At 37.0% G+C, this 23,263-nt stretch overlaps 2 protein-coding genes across 3 annotated transcripts in view; one reads left to right on the top strand and one right to left on the bottom strand.

Moving 5' to 3' along the window:
• Positions 1-223: 223 nt before the first annotated feature.
• tmprss3b (transmembrane serine protease 3b) lies at positions 224-21,894 on the bottom strand. The gene is made up of 13 exons (XM_005171014.6): positions 21,498-21,894; positions 16,297-16,570; positions 12,170-12,292; positions 10,922-11,041; positions 10,227-10,350; positions 7,060-7,188; positions 5,697-5,743; positions 4,259-4,424; positions 2,768-2,937; positions 2,592-2,687; positions 2,336-2,460; positions 1,745-1,894; positions 224-573 (listed from the first exon to the last, which is right to left on the bottom strand). Exons 1-13 carry the CDS (start codon positions 21,573-21,575, stop codon positions 550-552), a joined length of 1,626 nt encoding a protein of 541 aa, XP_005171071.2. The 5' UTR covers positions 21,576-21,894; the 3' UTR covers positions 224-549.
• The window catches only part of pdxkb (pyridoxal (pyridoxine, vitamin B6) kinase b), a 67,576-nt gene continuing 51,273 nt past the window's right edge, over positions 6,961-23,263 (top strand). The window contains exons 1-2 of one of the 2 annotated variants that reach the window (XM_073947703.1): positions 6,961-7,204; positions 21,521-21,695. In XM_073947703.1, coding sequence (XP_073803804.1) covers positions 21,672-21,695 — 24 coding nt within the window. In that variant the 5' untranslated portion in view covers positions 6,961-7,204; positions 21,521-21,671. Of the gene's footprint in view, positions 7,205-21,520; positions 21,759-23,263 lie in introns of both variants that reach the window. The other variant, XM_073947709.1, reaches the window with a different exon arrangement.

The following is a 23,263-nucleotide window of genomic DNA, read 5'->3' as shown; positions in this document are numbered from 1 at the left end:
TCCCCTTCCATATAATGGGGCGATAGGACCCACACAGACCACATGTTGAGTGCCCCCTGCTGGTCTCACTAACCCCATCCTGCAGCAATCTAGCTTTCCCATGTGGTCTCCCATCCAGGTCCCATTCAGTGGGCCACCATGAGAGAGGTACTGGTTTGCCAGTGCTTTCATTGTTTTGTATTTTAAATACAAAAATAAACCACTGGAGGCCAGGAAACAACTTTTGGAGGAGCAAAATAGAGATTTAATCAGGAGGATAAATGCATCACATTAGGAGTGTTTACATTTGGCTTGACATACAAAAATATATGCATAGATAAATGAAAAATGATTGGACAAATAATTAATGTACAATCGATAACATTCATAAATAAGAACAGTCAAGAGCATCTTACATGTTAACTCAATTACAAAAAACTCTAGATGTAAAGGGAATTTATTATATAAATATACCTGTTTATATTAATCTGTCTTATATATAAATATTCCAGATGTGTATGAAAATGTGCATAGAGTTTTAATTGCAGCTTGTCCACCTTGTTGAGATGCTCACTGTAGCTGATTCTCTTCTTTCTGAGTAAAATAAAATAAATGAATAAAATTCAAGTTATTACAATGCTGCAAACATCTCCGACATTGAAAAGCCAACATTTTGAAGGATGTAAACAAAAACAATGATCCCAACATATTTCCTGTTTTACATTTTTAATGTCTATAGCTTCCGAGAATCCAAATAGGTCCACATATTAATAAATCTTGTTATGATAGCTGTTTCAACATTAAGTAATGATTGAATTGCCTCTTGTTACAGTTATAAAATAGTTTGACAGTAAGCAGTAAATGTTCATGGGCCATTGACATGGCCACATTGAAATGGTCTATAATGTAACATCAGTGTAAACCTGAACTGAGAACCTAGATTGTAAAGCTCAAGCAGAACATGGAGTTTGCCACTAGATGACTCCAGTGTTCAGAAAAACACAAATTAAAATACGTTTCAAAGGTCAAAGGGACCCTGAGGGGATATTCAGTTATTCATCAGCACAAACACACTTACCAATGATCAACAAAGACAGCTGGAAAGCAGAGTTAATGAAATACACTAACCGACCAATCAGAATAAAGTTCAGCTGCCACTTGGTAATGTAATTGAACTCTCAGATCTCCTTTGCTCACACCCAGTGACTAGTTAGCCATGAATGTTTGATCAGGTACTAAGTCAGATTATTAGCAGAGTGTGGTTTACGTTTGCCAGATCTGTACAGCCTAAAATAGATTTGGAATAAATAAACTTTTATTACTAATTATGTTTTCCCAGTTTGAATATTTGTACAAGATCTTCTATAATAATAATAATAATAATAAGCATTTTTGACTTAAAATATAGAATATTTAATAAATAATAAATAAAATATTTTTATTTGCGATGTTCACATTTTTTCTATTGCGATGTTTACATTTGTTCTAATGTTATAAGTTAAAATAATAGCAATATTATTATTATTGATTTTTTTGTAAAAACACTTAAAAAAAACAATGCCTAAAATAATAATATTGTCTGATCTTTTAATAAGAATTTGTCACTGAAATGAATACCCTTAGTTTCCAAAAAAAAATTTAAATAACAAAATCAAGCTGTTCTTTGTTATTATTATCTTTATTAAAATATCAAACTATTAATAAATAAATACAGTTTATCTCAACTCAATTCCACAAAAGTAATTTCAGTAAATATATATTTTACCTCCATTTGCTCTTGAATCCATGTAAGAGCTTCACTTATGCTAGTGTAAATTCCTGGTTTGTTTACTTTTCCACAGTTTTCATCCCAGCTGCCTGTCCCGACCAGTGTCCACGCGGACCCCTGACAGGCCAGCGGCCCTCCACTGTCCCCCTACACACACAAGACCACAGCTTAACCTCTAGGGCAAACACACTTTGCTTCAATAATTGCTATAGTATTCTTTTCATTTTCCTTCAGCTTAGTCCCTTATTTATCAGGGGTTGCCACAGCGGAATGAACCGCTACTATATGTTTTACGCAGCGGATGGCCTTCCAGCCGCAACCCAGTACTGGAAAACACAGATACACTTTCACATTCACACACACACACTCGTACACTACAGCCAACTTTGTTCACCCAATGCACCTATTGCACATGTCTTTAGACTGTGGGGTAAAAATAACTTGTTACTACTAAACAATTTTTTTTCCAGCATTGTATTGCAGTTGTAATAACTTAGTTCTTTTAGATGCGACATGCTGAAGTAAATCATTTAGAATGATCCATTTTTTGTCAGTATAAATTATTGTGATGATACGCAAATGCAGTACCTGACATGTTCCAACACCCCTTAAAAATTCTGTGCAGACGTTCCAGTTTGTCAAACCCAGTTTCCTGCATTCTTTGTTGGACAGTAAAGGGACCTGAGCGACATGTAGAGAAAGACTAGTCTCTCCTGCAACACACGTGCAATCAGAAATTACATAACAGAGTCCTTCTAATGTCTACAGAACTGCTAAAAGTCTTTACCAGAAGCATTAGAGTTTATATCTTTTAAGTGCCCTTAAAAGTTGGAACCACACTCACCACTGTCCACTGTGGCTCCCCAGCCTGAGATCAGACACATCTGTCCATTCTTAAAACTCTCACCGTAATTAGGCAAACAGATGGGGGCTATTTGATCTGGGAACAGAGAAAAAGGAGATAAACTCTTTTAAATCTGGTCTGTTATTCAAGTTAAGTAAAAAAAAGCAGATACTAACCATTGAGAGTCAGAGGTAGTGCAAGCTTTATCAGCGCTATGTCGTAGCTGAAGCTTTTTGACCTGAAGTTGGCATGGTAGATGATTTTCTCCACAGAATGAGCTTCAGCTTTACTCAGCGGCAGGTTTATCAACCCAGCATACACATCCCATAATACTGGCTGCGCGAATCTTTGGACAAAAATATATGCACATGTAAGCAGTGAGACTAGACTGCAGCATAACTCAGAGCCAGTATATATAGTTTGCTGGACTAGAATCATATCAGCCTAAACCAGACTGGAATTAATGAGTCTGGATCAACAGAAACTACAATGAGCCAGTTTAGACTGGTACAACATCAGGTTAAAATAGTCCAGATCAGCACCATTAACTAGTTTAGACTAGTCTGGACAGGAAAAAAACAGCCTAGACCACCCCAGAACCAGTATTAACCAATCTGGAGAAGTACCAAACTGTCACAAACCAGTCTGGACCTGCACACAACCAGCATTTTTCAATTTGGACCAGTACCAGACCATCACAAACCAGTCTGGACCACCACAGAACTAGTATTAACCAATATGGAACTGTAACAGACCATAACAAACCAATCTGAACCACCACAGAAACAGTATTAACCAATGTGGACCAGTACAAGACCATTACAAACCAGTCTGGACCTGCACAGAACCAGTATTTTTTTAATATGGACCAGTACCAGACCATCGCAAACTAGTCTGGACCTCCAAAGAACCAGTTTTAACCAGTTCTGACCACCACAGAACCAGTATTAACCAATCTGGAACCGTAACAGACCATAACAATCCAATCTGTACCACCACAGAACCAGTATTAACCAATGTGGACCAGTACAAGACCATTACAAACCAGTCTGGACATGCACAGAACCAGTATTTTTCAATATGGACCAGTACCAGACCATCGCAAACCAGTCTGGACCTCCACAGAACCTGTTTTAACCAGTCCTGACCACCAGAGAGACAGTATTAACCAATCTGGAACCGTAACAGACCATAACAATCCAATCTGTACCACCACAGGACCAGTATTAACCAATGTGGACCAGTACAAGACCATCACAAACCAGTATTTACCAATCTGGACGAGTATCGGATTATCACAAACCAACCACAGAACCTGAATTAATCAATCTGGACCTGTACCAGATCATTACAAACCAGTCTGGACCTGCAAAGAACCAGTATTTTTCAATCTGGACCAGTACCAGACCATCACAGACCAGTATTGAATAGCACAAAATCTGTATAAACCAATATGTATCAAACCCTGACTAGCATAAAAGCTAGATAAAACAGTGAATTACAGTCTAAAAAAAAGCAATATAAACTAGCCTGTACCAGTACCAGACCACCATAAACCATATTGGACCATCTTAGGACCAGAGTAACACCAGTTTTAGACTATCATCGGGTTAGCATAAAAGTCTAAGCTAGTAGTATAAAGCAGTCCAGCAGTGGCTCATACTCACCCGAACACACAGTGTGCAGCAGTGAGTATCCAGCTCTCACTGATGATGGATCCTCCACAGAGATACTGGTTCTGGTAATGAAGGCTGACTTGCCATGGGACCTGGCCAGACTTCGACACATTCCCTCCTACAATACGACTGCTTATTGCCGACCTGTAGCCACACGCTACACAACAACGCACACACAAGATCTGAGTGATAAACTTCAATGCCGCCATCTTATCTTTCAGTACAGTCAATTAGAGACTATATTTGTTGTTTTAAATTTTATGTGAGCATAACTTTGTTGGCAGGACAAGACAGCAAGAATTAGAATGTTGCTAGCGTGATTTAACATGTTTTTAGCATTTTAGCATATTTTTAGCATTCATTCATTTTCTTTTCAGCTTAGTCCCTTTATTAATCTGGGGTCGACAGTGGAATGAACTGCCAACTTATCCAGCTAATGTTTTACACAGCGGATGACCTTCCAGCTGCAACCCATCACTGGGAAACACCCATACATCCTCAATTTAGCCTACCCAATTCACCTGTACCGCATGTCTTTAGACTTGTGGGGGAAACTAGAGCACCCCGAGGAAACCCACGTGAACACAGGGAGAACATGCAAACTCCACACAGAAATGCCAACTGACCCAGCTGAGGCTCGAATCAACGACCTTCTTACTGTGAGGTGAGAGCGCTACCCACTGTGCCACCACGTCACCATTTTTAGCAGTATTAATTCAGTATCAGTAAATATATTTCTAGCGTCAATTAGCATATTGGTAGTATGTTTTTAATTTTACGAGATGATGTAGTCGCTAGGTTTTGCTAGTTACACTAAATAGATAGACAAAGGTCTGTGACGCTGGATTATAAAATCGAAAATACAAATATTTAGTCAAGATTTCTTCTCTTTTTTTTGTCTTTTACGTCAAAAATCATTAGAATACTGGGTAAAGGATATTTTCCATTCAGATATTTTGTAACTATCCTATTGTAAACTTCATTTGAACTTTAATGGCGATTTTCAATTTTTAAAGCCTCCGATTTCAGATTATCCACATTTGTCTTATCCTAACAAAGCATACATCAATGCAAAGCTTAATTATTTCACTGTCATGTGATGTATAAATCTTAATTTCCAAAAATTGACACTTATGACTGGTTTTGTGGTTCTAGTTCATGTTAATTGTTTGAAAAAAAAATTTGACCCCTTAAAAATATCTCCTCTTTTTAGATTCAGATTGGTTTTACATAAATGGTGGTTCTGATCAGTTAGAAAAGACATAGAATTAAACTACGGATCAGCCTGAAGCTCTGGGCCAAATTTGGTGACTGTAGCTTTAAAGATCTAGAAGGAGATACGTTTAGAAATTTGCTCTCAGAAGACGTTTAAATATAAATTCAGCATGTTGGTTTTGTCAAAAAAACGACAATATCAATATACACTCACCTATACATTTGACAGCAGTCACTAAGCCAGAATTGCAGTGGGTGTTTCTGGAAAGACAGAAGATACATTTTTAATGAAACGTCTTGTTTGTTTGTTTGTTTCTTTTTCTGAACTACAGACACTGTAGTGATCCTTTTCACCATTGTATTGACAAATCAAATAAACTATTCAACGGGCTGTCTTCTTCTCATCTTATTTCCATGTGGAATCTAGATATCTCTTTTCTTTTTGTACAGAATTTTCTTTCAGAAATTCATCAGAAGGTATAAGATGTCTCGATTCTGACTGCGTTTCAGTTACCCGAGACACTTCTCAATGTCAGTATGTCAATGGAGACACTTCAAATTGTATTGAACAATCTGTCATGCACTGCATCAGTCACTGGACTGATCTTACTTGACAGCCTTTGGCCTTGACTGATCCTCCTCAGGCCTGATTTTGACTTGGGGAAAAGTGTGTGTGAAATGCTCATTTGTTTCTAAAGTGCAACCACTATAAATGTCATGTACAAACACTGTTTTAGCATATAATTTTGATCTGTGTGCTATTTATTTTACGTACACATTTTCAAATAAAGCCTGTGACTATATTTACACACACATTTAGCTGCTAGATGTTTGTCAGATAACATTTCTATGTTCCTTCTTAATACCAACTGTGTAAAAAATATTGATAAAATGCCCATGATAAGTCGTTGTTTGTTTAACTTCAAGCTCTGAGGCGTGTGCGCGTAAAGGAGCTGGTGAGTGCCAGCACACACATATCATGTACATCTCGACATGTGAAAGTGTTTCTCTATATGTTTTCATCAAAGTTGTTCACAATACTTATCCATCCAAAGAGGTTGTAATGAAGTCAAATGTTTACATACACAAGCTTGGAATTTACCGGTATTTTGGAATGGATGTGTGAATGGTCTTTACCGGAAAAAAAAATCTGTAACGTCCTTGCCTGTGTGAACAGCACTCTTTTTTTTTTTTTAATTTACCGGTAAAGACGTTCTGGAAATTTTCCGTATATTTACCAGCATCCCTTTGTGAAAGGGGCATATGGAAGTCATATGGGTCCCAGCAACCAGCATTTTTCTAAATATCTTCTTTTGTCTTCATCAGAAAAAAAACTACTCATACAGGTTTGGAACAAATGAAGGGTAAGTAGATCGTAACATAAGTTTAGTTTTCAAGTAACGATCACTTTAATAAATTTGGCCCCAATCGCCTTCCATACATTTCACTCATAAATGACGAAAAAAAAGGCTTGCTTTGATTAAAATATGCGCCATTTTTTGAATGGCTCGTGAAAAGAAAATGTTCACACTGTTTGTTGTTTTGGCGCGTTATATAAGCGTATAAAAAAGGTTTACCTAGCATATGAATAGTTCTGGATCCTGAAGGTGTCATGAAGGTGTGTTTGGTTGATTTTAACAGCGACTAGATTGTGCTGGAAGACTTCTTCAATGGAGGAGATGGGAATGGCGGCAGAGCTCACGTAACTTCAGTCAAAGACAGGTAAACAAGAACACACCGTGTTAGCTTTTAGTCAATCATCAGCTGGTGACACTTCAACACCTAACAAACGATCCCTCATGGAAAATAACCATGGTTTTATTATAGTTCAAGTGCAGTAACTATGTTTTATGGTAGATTGTTATTTGTATAATCATAATTTTACTATAAATACCATGGTTAAACTGTAGTGTAGTAATTCAAACCATGGTTATGGCTATATTATTAAAACCGCGAGTGTTTCTGGCGGTTATTACAGTACTTTTGAACTTGTTTGCTTGCTTGTACAAGAATATATTATAATAAATGTCAATTATAAGGTTCTTCATCAAATGAATGGTAAAATACAACAATCGTTTGTTTTGTTTGTAGTATAACCAGTTATTTTTCATACAAAGTGTAATTGGAAAATAGCTTTAAATCCATTATGAATTCAGTGGTTAATCAGAATTGTACAGGTATAAAACAATTGCTGTCATATTAAAACTACATGAAGTACTTTTATATTCATATCAAATTTTAAGAGACAAATCTCTATTTTTCTCTCTTCTTTGTTTTCATAAGCTTAAAGCGATTGACTTCAGACATAAAGATTGGTTATTAAGGAGACATGACCTGAAGTACTGTAATCAATCATTGTTTTTAAATGCTAAATTCCAGTGTCAAGATGCTAAACAAAATCTGTAGACCTCTAAAACTGAAAGACGGCAGATGTTATTAAATGTAACATCTTGACCTAGTTAAGGTGAAACGGTGTTTCCAAGGATTGTTTTTTTCTTTCTTTCATTTAATGGCAGACTGATTTTAATTGGATTAACTATGCAGGTATAATAAGGCCACCGGGAACAGAGGCACATTATTATTCATAGACACCCACACAGTGTAAGAAAACACACACACACACACACACACAAGGGCAGTTTCCCCATATTTCTGTCTGGGAAATCCCTACTTTGCCCTTGGAAATGAATTTTCCTTAAATAGCAGATGTGGGGGATGATAATGATGGCTGTTATTTAACAAAGATGAATAATTGCTGACCAAGGTTGTGATTACGCAGACATTGACGACAGCTACTGCAATTAGCAGAACTCTGAAACAATTGCAATAGATGAAGTCATGCAAAAAAAAGCTAATTAATTTGTTAGTTAATTATTAGTATTTTACTAAGTGTAAATATCTGAAAATTAAGATTATTAGGGATGCTCAGATCAGGATTTTTACAGCCATTACCGAGTACCGATTCCTTGTCATGGTGATCGGCCGATAGTGAGTACTGATTCTAATTCTTGAAGCTTTATAATGTATAAAGTGTGTTTTCCCTTTAAGTATGATACTTAAGTACAGATCTCTCTTTACCTAAGAGGTTAAATTAAGGATGCTGCATATAATCCCTTAAACGTGTCTCTTATAGCCATTTAGGTGTATATATGCCATGGTAAAAATGCCAATAATAAGAAAAATGACAAACGATGCAATTTGGAAACATTGCAAATGATGAAAGAAGTGTTCAACATGTCTCAATCACAAAAATGCAGCCCTATAAATCTTTACTAAAAAGAAAAATGATCTTTACTGTTTATTGCAATAAGTATGTTTCAAGTTATATTATTAAATATTCATGTTAAAAATCATTATGATTGTTTTATTTATGTATTATTTCCGGCCAGGTTTTAGTGAATTTGCAATATTGTCAAAAACTCAGACGTTCGTTCAGTTCGTTTCTGTAAAAAAGGTCTACTTGCATGCAAGGTCATTCAAATAGTTTGATCATCTCAGACTTACACAAACACTTGTGATTGGTTCATTAGATCAGTGAGTACCAATTGAGTCATCAAAGGTGATTGATTATCAGCCAATACTGATCTTTGGCCAATCGATCGGAGCATCTCTAAAGATTATTGAGCAATTCCATGCAAATGTCAAACTTGCCATAAAAAAATAATTAGGTTTTTGCCAAAATAGCAAAACCCTTTCTGCGTTTTTTTTGTGCAAGCAAGTATTTTACAGTGCTTTAAAAATACTCACAAATGTCTCTGTTAATGTTTTCAAACAATTATATTACATTTACCAAAATCACACAAGTGCCAATTTCACATCTGTCACATCCATAACAAAGAGATGTCACACCAATAACAAAGATTTTTCCTCATAAATGTAAAAAATCTCAAGTAATATAAAATAAGTCGTTTTGTTCTATAGAGAGACAACTCTTATCCTTTTGATAAGCATTGTTTCTTTTGGGTTGTGCAGTTTAATTCACAGAATTTCTACAAAGTATATTGTATACTGCAAACTCTTAACTTTTTTAGTCAAATCCATAACACATGATTATTTTCCTCATTTAAAATATAAAAGTTTTTTACAGATTGATATTTTTTCTGCAGTTTTGGAAAATATAAACAGATGTTTAAATATAAAGTTAACATATGCTTTCTCTGGGAATTTTATGTTTTGAGTTTTTACTGCAAATGCCACATCCATAACGCTGGAATTGCTCTATAATTAAATATACTCTCTTATTTTATGTATTTATTCTTGTACATTTGTGCCAAAACTGAAACATTTTACTGATTTGAAACGGAGTAATTTGTTCGCCCCTCATTCTTAATCCTTATTCAGTCCTATATATTCACTGGTTTTTGCATTGTGTAATTGAGGCTATATTTATGTTCATGAACGCTGATGAAGAAAGTTGTTAAAATGTAAATTTTATTGATTTACTTTTTTAGAATAATAATAAGAAGAATAAAGGGTCTGCTGGCTTTTAAAAAAGTAATATATTTATGATTCCTACAACTGGAAAGGTTAAATAAAAACTAATGAAAAAAATCTCAAAAATGGAAACTTTAAAAAGCTTAATGTTGCTGTATGTATTGGCTATATATTAAGTTATGACAGGCTCAGAAATCTTTTATTTAGATAAAAATTGAGTTTCTTAAAAGCCTTACTCTTAATCAAGTAAATCACAAATTACTAGAAACATCCTCTAAATGGATTGTAGAACATTTGTAATAGTTTGTACCTGCTGTATCCCAGTTGTCTGCAGGCTAAAGTGCTCAGTTGGGAATCCCAGCCCTCAGAGCACACAGTCCTCCATAAGCCCCTGCCGAAGACCTGCAGCACTGAGTGTCTGCCACTCACTCGCACTGAAACACGAATGAACACTGAGTTATCGTACACACTTCACCTTCAGTCAGTTTTAATGATCTGCATATGAATTAAATATAAACATATAAACAGTTGAAGTCAGAATTATTAGCCCCTCTGTACTTTTCTAGTATTCAGCTTAAAGTACTTTAAAGGCTTAACTATGTTAATAGGACAAGTTAGTGTAATTGGGGAAGTGATTGTATAACAGTTGTTTGTTCTGTAGACAATCGAAGAAACAAAAATAATAATATATATAATATATTACTAGCTTAATAGTGCTAATAATATTGATCTTAAAATGTTTTTTTTATTATTAAATAAAATAGAATTTTAAAAGTAGACTTTCCGTAGAAGAACAAATATTATAAAATTACTGTGAAAATTTCCTTGCTCTGTTAAACATCATTTGGATAATATTTGAAAAAGGAACGAAAAAAATCGAAGGAGGGCTAATAATTTTGACTTTTACTGTGTACTGTGTATATATATCTATTGGAATAACATGCATCACTCAGGAGATTTCATGTTGATTTTAATCTCAGAAAGAGATGAACAGTCTTCACCCACCGCAGTTGAGTTCATCTTCTCCATCTCTACAGTCCTGTACTCCATCACACACAGCATTTCTGCTGATACACCGAACTGACGACACACAGTGAAACTTCCCTGAGCAGCTCCTCAGGCCCACTGGAGGAAATCACACACACTGATTCAGGTTCCTGTCTTTGTGGGAACTTTCAATTGAATTGTAATTGTTTCATTGTTTCAGGTACACTATACCTAACCCTATTCTCAGAAATCTTTCATCAGTTGCAGGCATTCAAGCTTAGAGAATATTTAGTTCTTGACTCATTTTGAGTCAAACTATAATTGTTTGAAACTAGGAACATGCTCTAAGTCTAACCGAATCACTTGAATCAGTGAATTTTCAACTGGAGACTCACTCTGACCAAATCCTTTGAATCTGTGAATCATTAAATGGAGACTTACTCTAGCCAAACCATTTGAATCAGGGATTCGTTAAATGGAGATTCACTCTGACCCAATCATTTGAATCAGTGAATCTTTAAATAGAGAATCACTCTTACCAAAACATTTTGAATCAGTGAATCGTTAAATGGAGATTCAATCTGACCAAATCATTTAAATAATCAGAGAATTGTTAAAATAAAGACTCACTCTAACTAAATCATTTAAATCAATGAATCATTAAATAAAGACTCGCTCTGACCAAATAATTTGAATCAGTGAATTGTTAAGTGGAGACTCAATCTAACCAAATCATTTGAATCTGTGAATCGTTAAATGGAGACTCACTCTAACCAAATCATTTGAATCAATGAATCATTAACTGAAGACTCGCTCTGATCAGATTCTATGAATCACTGGCCTGAGAACAAGTGTAACTCGATCAGTTTCATTCACAAGTTAATAATTCAGTGTGATTTGGGCATGGTTATCAGGTTAACCCAGAACAATCCACTCGTTCCTGAATCGGACACTGCTGATCCACCTCAGAGCAGCTCATCATTTCTTCAGTTCAAATCATGATGGACATCAAGTTGTAATGAAACGTGGTTTAATAAGAAGTGTGGTATTATAATTTGAAATGTAGTGATGTAAAAGTTTCCCCCAAAATACCCCAATATACTGTAAAACTCTTTGCATATATACTTTATAACAGGTTTTTATCAATATTAAAAACAGTTGTATTGTTATCGTGATACTCAACACCATCACATATTGTATATTTTCCCAGCATTGTCCTTGCAACCCTCAAAGGAACCTTTGGTCATAAAACTATAAGAAACTCACCTCCCAAACCTATTCCTAGAGTCAGAATCAAGACTATTAACAAGACCAAGACAATGAGCAAAGTCAGCAGTCTCCGAGACACATACGGCCAACACAAGGATTTCAGGTTTGACAGATCCTCTCCTGAAACGAGAGAGAGAAAGAATAAAGTGAGTCTGCTAAAGGCCAGAGCTGTCAGTGGAGCAAGACTGATTAGCTCACATCTAACACCTCAAGTATCTGTCCTCTAACCCCAGCGTAATCAGCCTTGAAAACCAACTTTTATGTAGACAAAGTGACAGACCAGGAAAGCTTACTTTGCAGTAATGGCTGTGGACAGTAGCTATGTCTCCATCCACCTATTTTATGCACATTTTGGAACTGCGCTTAACAAAATGCTTAATAGAAATGGCCAAGATGCTCACAAGTTTTGAAAATGCGCTCAAATAAAAAGATTTATCCTATAAGAAAGAAATGCTCATCAACTACAATAGAAACACATTTACAGATTGGAATGCGCATCAAAGTCATGATGTAAAAAAAAAAAAAATCATGTTATGATAAAAAAAGAGCACAATGGGATGGGATCAAACCAGCAGACTGACCACATTGTAAAACATCTGAAATGTTGTTATGGTCATTCTGAAATTCCTCAGCCAAAGTCAGTAATCAAAGCGGTTCAGTATTGCTACCTTCTATTCTTCATTCTCCCAAAAAATGTGGGCCTGGCCTCCAAAAACCATCGTGCCTCCATTGGCTCTTGTGAGGCGCAAGTAATTAATTTATTCATCCAGTCATTTTCTCTTTGGTTTAGGTGCTTTGTTAATCTGGGGTCGCCACCTTACCTGCCAACACTCCTGTTTTTCCCGGAAGTCTCCTGTATTTCAGACCCATCACCTGCATTGTTCTGTCTCCCGGAAAACTCCCGGAATTCCATCTTCCCCTATCCCCCCCCCCCCCCCCCCCCCCCCCCAGAGCTTTTTGGGACAGTCCCCATCCCCATACCAAACTCAACTTGCCATCTTCATACTGGCTCCGCGCTCTTCAGTTAGCATGCACCTTCCCCGACACTCTACCTCACGCGCACCCTCGAAAAAATATCACCTGGATTTTATGATCGTAATGTTGGCAGGTATGGTCGCCACAGTGGAATTAACCGCCAAGTTATCCAGCATGTTTTACACAGCGGATGCCCTTCCAGCTGCAACCCATCACTGGGAAACATACATTCATTCTCATTCACACACATACGGACAATTTAGCTTACCCAATTCACCTATACCGCATGTCTTTGGATTGTGGGTAAACCCTGAAGAAACCCACGCCAACATTGGGAGAACATGCAAACTCCACACAGAAATGCCAACTTGCCCAGCCAGGACTTGAACCAGCGACCTTCTTGCTGTGAGGCACTGTGCTGCCTTCAAGTAATTTATTATATACAAAAAAGGCCCTACGTAGCTTCCTCAATCGCAGCAAACTCCATTTTTTGGGGGGATTTTTGGCACCAGCTTATCAGGAAGTGACGATTCTGTTCTCTTTCACTCATTTGATGAAAACAGGGCTTCATTAGCAAACGTTTTATGCGGTTTTTAACAAATCTTTCATATCAATATAAGCATGTTCACTAATATTAAGCTTTGATAGTGAAAGTAAAAATGATTTAAGGGCTAGTTCTCCCAGAAATAAAAAATGTACTCTGAAGAGGTTTCAGATCTTTATGAATTTAGTTTTTGGTGGTGTTGAATGAAAATAAGATCTGCCACAGCCATATCACCCTGCAGCCCAAGACCAGTTACTTGCGTAAGCTGAGCAGGGCTGAGCCTGGCCAGTACATAAATGGGAGACCACATGGGGAAACTAGGTTGCTGTTGGAAGTGGTGTTAGTGAGGCCAGCAGGGGTAAAATAAGGGGAACACTATACTGTCAGTGAGCACCATCTTTCGGATGAGACCTTACACAGAGGTCCTGACTCATTAAAGGGCATTAAAAATCCCATGACTCCAAAGAAAAAAAAATTCCCATCATGGCCTCCCAATCATTCCCATCCTCTAAATTGTTTTTATCATCACTGTCTATACCAGGGGTCTCAAACTCGCGGCCCGCGGGCCATTTGCGGCCCTCAGTGCAATATTTTGTGGCCCGCGCCGACCGCTGTACACTGACAGAATCCGCGGAGCGGGGAGAGAGAGCGCTCCCCGCTCCGCTGATTCTATCCATACACAGCGGTCACTGGCATTCCCCGCCCGCCGTGTAAACAAAGGGGCGGGGATGCCGGTGACGTCACCACGCACCCCGCTCCTTTGTTAGACACTGTGACGGGCGGGAAGTGTTAGGAGGGAACTCGCGCCGGCCAGAACCAAGGTAAGCTGTTCCCACCCCTGCCTGCCACTTAGCTACCTATCTGCAGCCTGCCACCTATCTAGCTACAGCCTGCATCTTATATATATTATAGGTAGATACAGACTGGTACAGACTGATGTGACTGGAGTGGGGTGGGGGTGTTTTATTTATACATATATACGCCTTTTTTTTTAGGTGAGGTGAGGGAATGGAAGTTTTGAGTGAGTTCCCGCAAGCCATACTGAGGGTCTCAACTGCTTCCGCTCTAAAGCCAAATGTGGTTCAGATTTGTGAGAAGAAGCGCTGTCAAGTCTCTGGCAGTAAGGAGTAGGCAAAAGATGCCATGTTCAGAAGAACTGTTCATAATCTTCACTCAATGTTCTATTAATGTTCAGAACACTTCATGTTCAGAAGAAATAATTAAAACTGTTAATAATGACATTTGAGGACTTTTTTTTGTGAAATCCCTTATGCAGCCCAGCCTCACCCAGACTTTGCCTCCTGCGGCCCCCAGGTAAATTGAGTTTGAGACCCCTGATCTATACCAATAGCTAGTATGTAGCGAGAGCACTAGCGTCAGTGTCCTGTGGCTACCGTCGCATCATCCAAGTGGATGCTGCAGACTGGTGGTGGTGTGGAGAGACCCCTCCCCCATCATGTGAATCACTTTGGGTGTATGACCATACACATTAAAGGCACTTTACAAATACACATTACATTACAAGATATTTTGAAGAATGTTGAAAATCAGTAGCCTCCTGTATCCATGGTAGGAAAAACAAATACCATTGATGTCAATGGTTCAAAGAAGCCAACAGAACGACATCGTCTGCGAATAACAGATGATCTTCAGCATGCACTGGGGCGGTTTGTTGCCGAGAGTGACGTGGCTGGGATGAGATTCAGCACCTCCAAGTCTGAGGCCATGGTGCTCCCCTGGAAAAAGGTGGTTTGTCATCTCCAGGTTGGAGGAAAGTTCTTACTCCAACTGGACGAGTTCAAGTATCCTGGAGTTTGTTCACGAGTGAGGGAAGGATGGAGCGTGCGATTGACAGGCAGATCAGTGCAGCGGCAGCAGTAATACGGTCGGTGTACCGGTCCGTTGTGGCAAAGGAGGTGAGCCAAAAGAAAAAGCTCTCGATTTACTGGTCAATCTACGTTCCTACTTTCACCTATGGTCATGAGCTTTGGGTCATGACCGAAAGAACAAGATCCTGGAAACAAGTGGCTGAAATAAGTTTTCTTCGTTGGGTGGCAGGGCACACTCTTATAGATATGGTGAGGAGCTCTGACACCCGGGAGGAGCTCGGAGTAGAGTCGCTGTTCCTCCACATCGAGAGAAGACAGCTGAGGTGGCTCGGGCATCTGTTTGGGATGCCTCCAGGACGCCTACCTAGGGAGGTGTTCCAAGCATTTCCCAATAAGAGGAAGCCTCGGGGAAGACCAAAGACACGCTGGAGGGACTATGTCTCTTGGCTGGCCTGGGAATGCCTCGGGATCCCCTCGGAGGAGCTGGAGGAAGTGTCTGGGAAGAGGGAAGTCTAGGGTTCTCTCCTAAGACTGCGCAGATGAAAATGATGATGATGATTGATTTCAATGGCTACCAATGTTCAACATTCTTCAGAATATTGTACTCAATATACAAGGTTGAGGTTGAGCAAATGCTGGTAGGACTTTCACTTTTATGTAATTATCCCTTTAAGTACTAATGATGAGATTATTGGCTGATGAATATGCACATTTAACACCTCAACATCTCTGTCCTAATTTTACTCAGACAATAGTGTCACACTAAAGAAGCTTACCATCCAGGAAGGGCTGGACTTTAATGACGGGCACACCTGGGCTTGGTGGGATCTGAATATTGTAGATTTTATACACAGGCAGTGGAGCAGACGCCTCATTGGGCAGATCTATGGGCACATGAGGGTCCTGTGAGTCCGGGTCGTAGAAGAGGCTGTTTTGACTGCCAAAGGCACTGAGATTGAAGGTGCTCGGTGTCTCGCATACAGGCAGATCCTCTTCTGTGACAGAGACCAGCTCAAGAGGGCCAGATTCAGTGCTGTCCTCTGCCAGTTCCTAAGGAGAGTCACCAAAAAACTAAATTAATTTTTAGTTTTTTGGACTTTTTTTGCATTGAAATTAATTGAAACTGGCTGTAATTAAATCTAATAAATTTTATTATAAGAATGAAGCTATTATTTTTTAATAAATTCTGTTACAGAAAATATTTTGTCAATACAAAGTGATAACATTTTCAAGTTTTTTAGTGAACATTTTGAAGTTAACTATCATTTCCTATACCAACATTTATAGCTGGCTATGCTGTGACTGCATGAGCATGCCGCAAAGAATGTGCCAAAATAAAATGAAATATAAAACAAATTAGCTGAATCAGGGGTTTGATTTGTCAGATATATTAGATTATTAAAGTGGGGAACTATGCCCACTCTACTAAAAAACAAATGTTAATCAAAAATATTACTGGTTAAAATTCACAATCTTGCTCGTATACAGTGCTTCCAGGAAGTATTCATAGCGCTTCACTTTTTCCATATTGTTTTATGTTAGAGCCTTATTCCTAAATGGATTAAACTCATGTATTTCCTCTAATCCTGCACACAATACCCTATAATGTCAATATGAAAAATATTTTTAGAAATTGTTGCAAATTTATTAAAAATAAAAAAACCTGAAAAATCACATGTACAGAAGTATTCACAGCCTTTACTAAATACTTTGTTGATGCACCTTTGGCAGCAATTACAGCGGCAAGTCTTTTTGAATATGATGCCACAAGCTTGGCACACCTGTCTTTGGAAATTTTAGCCCATTTCTCTTTGCTGTACCTCTTAAGCTTTATCAGATTGGATGGGAAGTGATGATGTACAGGCATTTTCAGATCTCTCCAGAGATGTTCAATAGGATTAAGTCTGGCCTCTGGCTGGGCCACTTAAAGACATTCACAGAGTTGTTTGTAAGCCACTCCTTGATATTTTGGCAGTGTGCTTGGGGTCATTGTCCTGCTGGAAGATGAACCGTCGCCCCAGTCTGAGGTCAAGAGCACTCTGAAGCAGGTTTTCATTCAGGATGTCTCTGTACATTGCTGTATTCATCTCTTCCTCTATCCTGACTAGGGATGATAATAACCGTTAACCAAAAGGATGTGTTTTTACCAGATTAATCATGTCACTTAAACAATAAAAAAATATTATTATACATATTTTTTAAAAGTCTGGCTGCATAAGGGGCAGATCACAGCAAACAGATTTTATCTGTTGAAAGGGGCATCTTTTGAATGGTTTGCTAACAGCCGCAAGCGTTTTACGGCACCCTTCGTGCCTTGCGTTTTTGCCGTTGCAAGCTATGTGCTCGCTGTTGAAAAAAGTCTGAGCAGAAAAAGCGTGTTACGTCAGTTACGTTTATTTCATTCTTCAATCAGATGAAAGCAGAGGTGGGTTTTCCGTTGATTAAATGAAAATTTTCCATATAGCATTGATTTGAGGTAGCCTGCTATTTTTATTTGACGTAAGAAGAAAAAGGATATCAAGACAAACAGCATATGCTGGTTTTTAAAAAGGATTTAGTCAGTGTTTTTGTTTTGCAATATAAATTTGTCATTTAAGTAAAAAATATATAGGGTAAGACTATTTATTTTAAAATGCAATTTTTAATGTGTCACACACAAAATAGACACGTCAATTATTTTTATTAAATAATAAATTAATATAAATTTGACCAGTCAACCGTTTATATTCTTCTCCCCCGATCACTCAGCTTAAATTGCCGGCCAGCTCTAGGAAGAGTCCTGGTGGTTTTAAACATCTTCCACTTACGGATGATGGAGGCCACTGTGCTCACTGGATCTTTCAGAGCAGCAGAAATGTTTCTGTAACCTTCCTCAGTCTTGTGCCTCGAGACAATCTTGTCTCTGAGGTCTACAGGCAATTCCTTTGTCTTCATGCTTGGTTTGTGCTTTGACATGCACTGTCAACCCTGGGACCTTATATAGACAGGTGAATGTATGCCTTTTCAAATCATGTCCAACCAACTGAATTTACCACAGGTGAACTCCAATTGAGGAAATTAATTAATTTAATTCATTTTTGAATAAGGCTGTAACATATAAAATAATGTGGGAACACTGAAGATTTTCCGCATGCACTGTATGTGTGCCACTTTTCCTGTCAGGTGATCATTTTCTTTTATCCTGACCAGAGGTGACTGTCCATCCGCTATTCTGTTTGCCAGGTCAAGAGCAGTGACATCACAGAGCAACATTTTCACTATGTATGAAAGCAGCACTATTTATCACCTCGTTATCACCTCATAAACATCCAGCTGAACATTACATCTGTAAAAATACCTGCGCCCAAACAGCCCTAAACAAGTTAGAGTAATGTTAGACGGTAATTCTCTGACGACCTGTTACCCGAGTTGGTTAATCTCAGTCACACACGCAGCTTGTTGTGACAAACCGATCCCATGCATGATGAAAAGTCTAGGAGGAACAGATACAGAGAACAGTAGTCCACATTTGAAGTGGATTTTCAGCTGTTATCAAAGTTACTCAAGAACTATTCAAAAACTGTTATTGTCTGTTTTGGAAAAACTTTTTTCCACTTCAAATGTAGACTGCTGTAAATCTCACTGCCCCATGTATTCTAATTTGACTTATTGTAATCCATTCATTAATTTTCCTTCGGCTTAGTCTCTATTTCAGAAGCTGCCACGGTGAAATGAACCACCAACTATTCCGGCTTATGTTTTATTCAGCTGAAGCCCTAGTTGCAACCCAGTACTGAGCAACATCTCAAACACTGTGACCAATTTAGTTTATTCAATTCACCTATAGTGCATGTCTTTTGAACTGTGGGGGAAACCTGAGCACCTGGGGAAAACCTACGCCAACACTGGGAGAATCTGCAAACTATACATACAACTATTTATTACATAAACTTTAAGAACGTTATAAGCATATACTTATTTTTGGACTGAGGTAACGTTATAAACAGTGGGGAATTGCATGTTTTGTTAGTGTTCTTACACTCTCAGAAAAAAGGTACATGGTGGTACAAACAATATTCCTTATTGAGCAGTTTTGTACCTCTATAAAAGTTGTACCCAAAATGGTACAGGAAAGATCTCTTATGATACTGTTCTGTACCTTTTATGCTACAATTGAAATGAGAGTACACAATTATTCTCATAAAAAGGTACAAAAGTCGTTATTACAATACTTATGAAAGTAAATATTACTGAAAGGCAAAGGGGTTTTATGAATAATTTTCATATTAAGACATGAATCATCATTGAAAGGATATGCTTCAAGAAACTCAAACATTAATTACGTTCTATAATACAAAACAACTGGTAAAACAAAACTATAGCTATTAAACTAAACATTTAAGGCATTTTTATAAATATTTGCTAAGCGTTTTCTGATTAATACAGTTTCATTATTGATATCCACACCTTTCGACGTTTGCTTTCCACTATGTGAGCTGGCAAAAGTCCTGCATATGCAAAGTGTTCATGCAGACATTCAGTATTGTAAAACTGATCAAACATTGTGCATACCTCATTACAATGCTTTAGCATAATTCTATTTCTATTTTAAAATTGAGTAAATTAAATGAACTTCTAAGTGATCACAGGTATTGTGTGACAATTGGAGAAAATATATGTTTTATATTCTACATGCACTCAGAAATAAAGGTACCCGAGCTGTCACTGGGGTGGTACCTTTTCAAAAGGTTCACATTTGTACTTGAAGGGTTCATATTGGTACCTCAAAAGTATATATTAGTACCTACAAATTTTAGGAAGAACACTTTGGTACTTTTTAGATACTAATATGTACCCTTGAGGAATTAATATGGACCTTTTAGGTACAAATGTGTACCTTTTGAAAAGTACCACCCCAGGGACAGCTTGTGTACCTTTATTTCTTGGAGTGTGTGAGAATGTATTTCTGTAACATTTTTGTGTAAAGTGTTGAAAAATGTTTAGAAAATTGATCTTTTAATTTATGTTAAAATAATTTTTATTCTTTATTGTAAATGGAACCTTTTTTAAAAACATTGTTTAATTTTGTATTTGATGTTTTATATGGACTGAAAATAAATTGACACATTTTGGATACAGCAAAATGCCTTTAAACAGTTCTTGAAGGAACACATTTGATACTAAGGTACAAAGTGTCTTGTCACTCTAGTGACCTTCATAGATCAGATTTGTGCCTTTGACAAAGGTACAATATTGTATCTGCTGGTTTTCAAAAGCCAAAGGTACATTTTGGTTTCCCATGGTACAAATCATGTCCTTAAAGGTACAAACTGCAATGGTACAACTTTGTTTTTTTTTTTTGTTTTTTTTGTCTTAAAGTAGAATTCTGTTCCATAAAAGAGTATGGACGGTTAAATGTGCTGGCCAGTTTGTTATTTGCCTAATAAATGAGAATTTACTTTAAATTAAATTAAATTAAAAATAGGCAGTTTTTAATTTAAAGCCTTAACAGATTCCTTTTTCCCTAATAATATATATTGTGATAAATTTGTAGTTTAAAAAATATATATATAAATACGTTCCTTTTAATGATTCTTTATTTTAAATACTTAGGAAATATTTTTGATTCTTGAAAAGTGTGGTTATGATGAACATCCGACAAGTCCAGCTAAAAACAGTGCTTAAAATATCACTACAATGCAGTATTTAAACCTCATAGTTAAAAAGAATATTAAGTGAATAACTGCAAAAAAAGAAAAACTTTGAGAAAAAAAGAACCACCAATTTCACCAGGCTGGCCACAGGCCTGTTTAAGATTGTAATATATTACTTATAAAAGTAACTTTGTAACTTTTAAAAGTAACACTGACCAAGATATATGCCATATGTCGCGACAGACCCAGCAGGTCATCCTTGATATAATTTATCAGTGTCTGAAAAGCTCAAGGCCACCAGCAAACAGTCTTGACATGAAATACAGCTCGTTCCGCTGTCTCACCTTCTCTGCGCTTCCTCCTTCAGAAACGGGCTGCTCCGTCTCTCCTGCGGTCTGGGACAAATCCATGCCTCCTCTCATCTGCACTCCATCCCGGATAAATGAGGCCGCAGCGACAGAGATCCACTTAAGATGGAGAATCCAAGGCCCTCTGTCTGATTAATCCTCGTCAGCTGAATGAAGAATGAAATGACCCCAAATGCAAGTAACTGGCTGTGAAATTAGCCTGGGAGGGAATGGAGAAATGAAGGGGCTAATTTGAAGGTGACTGAATGGAGAGCTGGAGAAGTGACTTTCTGAGCAACTTCATATCTTATTCCCCTCTCTCTCTTTCTCTCTCTCTCTCTCTCTCTCTCTCTCTCTCTCTCTCTCTCTCTCTCTCTCTCTCTCTCTCTCTCTCTCTCTCTCTCTCTCGGTCATTCTCAAGTTTCAAATTTAAATGAGCTTCATTGGCATGACAATATATATTATATAAGAATCGCAAAAGCTTTGTAAATTACATAAACAATGAATACAATAATATAGTGATTAAATAATTTATATATACATGCATAAAGAATCAATTAGATGTTTCATGAATAAATACACATCAAGAAAAGTCTAATATGGTTTGTTTTGACAACAAAATGCATTAAAGAGACCATCAAAATAAAGTGATACCAATACAAGTGTTGCCAAAGCATAGCATTTTATATAAACAATGAACAAATAATATAGTGATTATTTAAAACATGTTTACTTGCATGAAGTTTTATAAATACATAGACAATAGGAAAAAAAGTCTAATGTGGTTATTACAAAGATAATGAAAGAGAAGAAAATGAATAATAATAGTAGAAATGTCCTTGCTCTGTTAAACAGCATTTGGGAAATATAAAAAAAATCATAGGGGGGCCAATAATTCTGACTTCAACCGTACATTTCATTCATTCATTTTCTTTTCGGCTTAGTCTCTTTTATTAATCAGGGGTCGCCACAGCGGAATGAACCACCTAAATACATAGACAATAAGAAAAAGTCTAATAAGGTTATTAAAAAGATAATGAAAGAGAAGAAAATTAATATAAAATACACAACTTTAATAAAGTATAATATAAGTATTGTCAAAGTATTGCAGATTACATTAACAATGAATAAAATAATATAGTGATTAAATGATACATAAATACATACACAATGAGAAAAAAAGTCTAATATTATTAATCAGACTTCATTAGACTAGGTTATTTAAAAGATAAAGAAAGAAGAGACTTAAAATGAATAAAAATATAGTAAAATACCCAACTTTCTGTCTCTTTCGAATACTAATGAGCTTTATTGGCATGATTATATGTTATGTAATGTAACTAAGTATTGCCAAAGCATTTCGCATTACATAAACAATGAATAAAATAATATAGTGATTATATAATACATACAGTCAAGCCCAAATGTATTCATACCCCTGGCAAATTCTGATTTTCTTTAGCCAGAAATGACACAGACTTCTCCTAAATGATAATAAGACGAAGTATAAGAGGCAAGATTGTGAAAAAATATTTATAATTCTCAGCTTTTTTTTTTACTTGAACAAAAAGTTAAGTCTATGAATAATTTCAGGCTTCACTGTATATACAGCAGCATATACATAAAAAACTAACACTTCAACACTTCGCATTCACTGAATGGGTGACGTCAGGCGTTGCCGAATTGCATTGTGGATCCGTTGGTGCTGCTTCAGAGGCGTTGCTCGCTGCAGAAGTTGGAACTAGCTCAACTTTTCAAGCGCC

Source organism: Danio rerio, chromosome 1 (assembly GCF_049306965.1).
Source record: "Danio rerio strain Tuebingen ecotype United States chromosome 1, GRCz12tu, whole genome shotgun sequence".
Classification (NCBI taxonomy): domain Eukaryota; kingdom Metazoa; phylum Chordata; class Actinopteri; order Cypriniformes; family Danionidae; genus Danio; species Danio rerio.
This window is presented reverse-complemented; position numbering and strand designations above follow the sequence as displayed.

What these genes read in the sequence shown, in the direction of transcription:
- tmprss3b (XM_005171014.6), bottom strand. Translation starts at nt 21,575, where the DNA reads ATGAGAGGAGGCATGGATTTGTCCCAGACCGCAGGAGAGACGGAGCAG. An exon ending in AAGGAGGAAGCGCAGAGAAG is followed by an intron (nt 16,571 to 21,497) that starts GTGAGACAGCGG and finishes GACTCTCCTTAG; the next exon opens with GAACTGGCAGAGGACAGCAC. An exon ending in TCTAGGAATAGGTTTGGGAG is followed by an intron (nt 11,042 to 12,169) that starts GTGAGTTTCTTA and finishes GATTTCCTCCAG; the next exon opens with TGGGCCTGAGGAGCTGCTCA.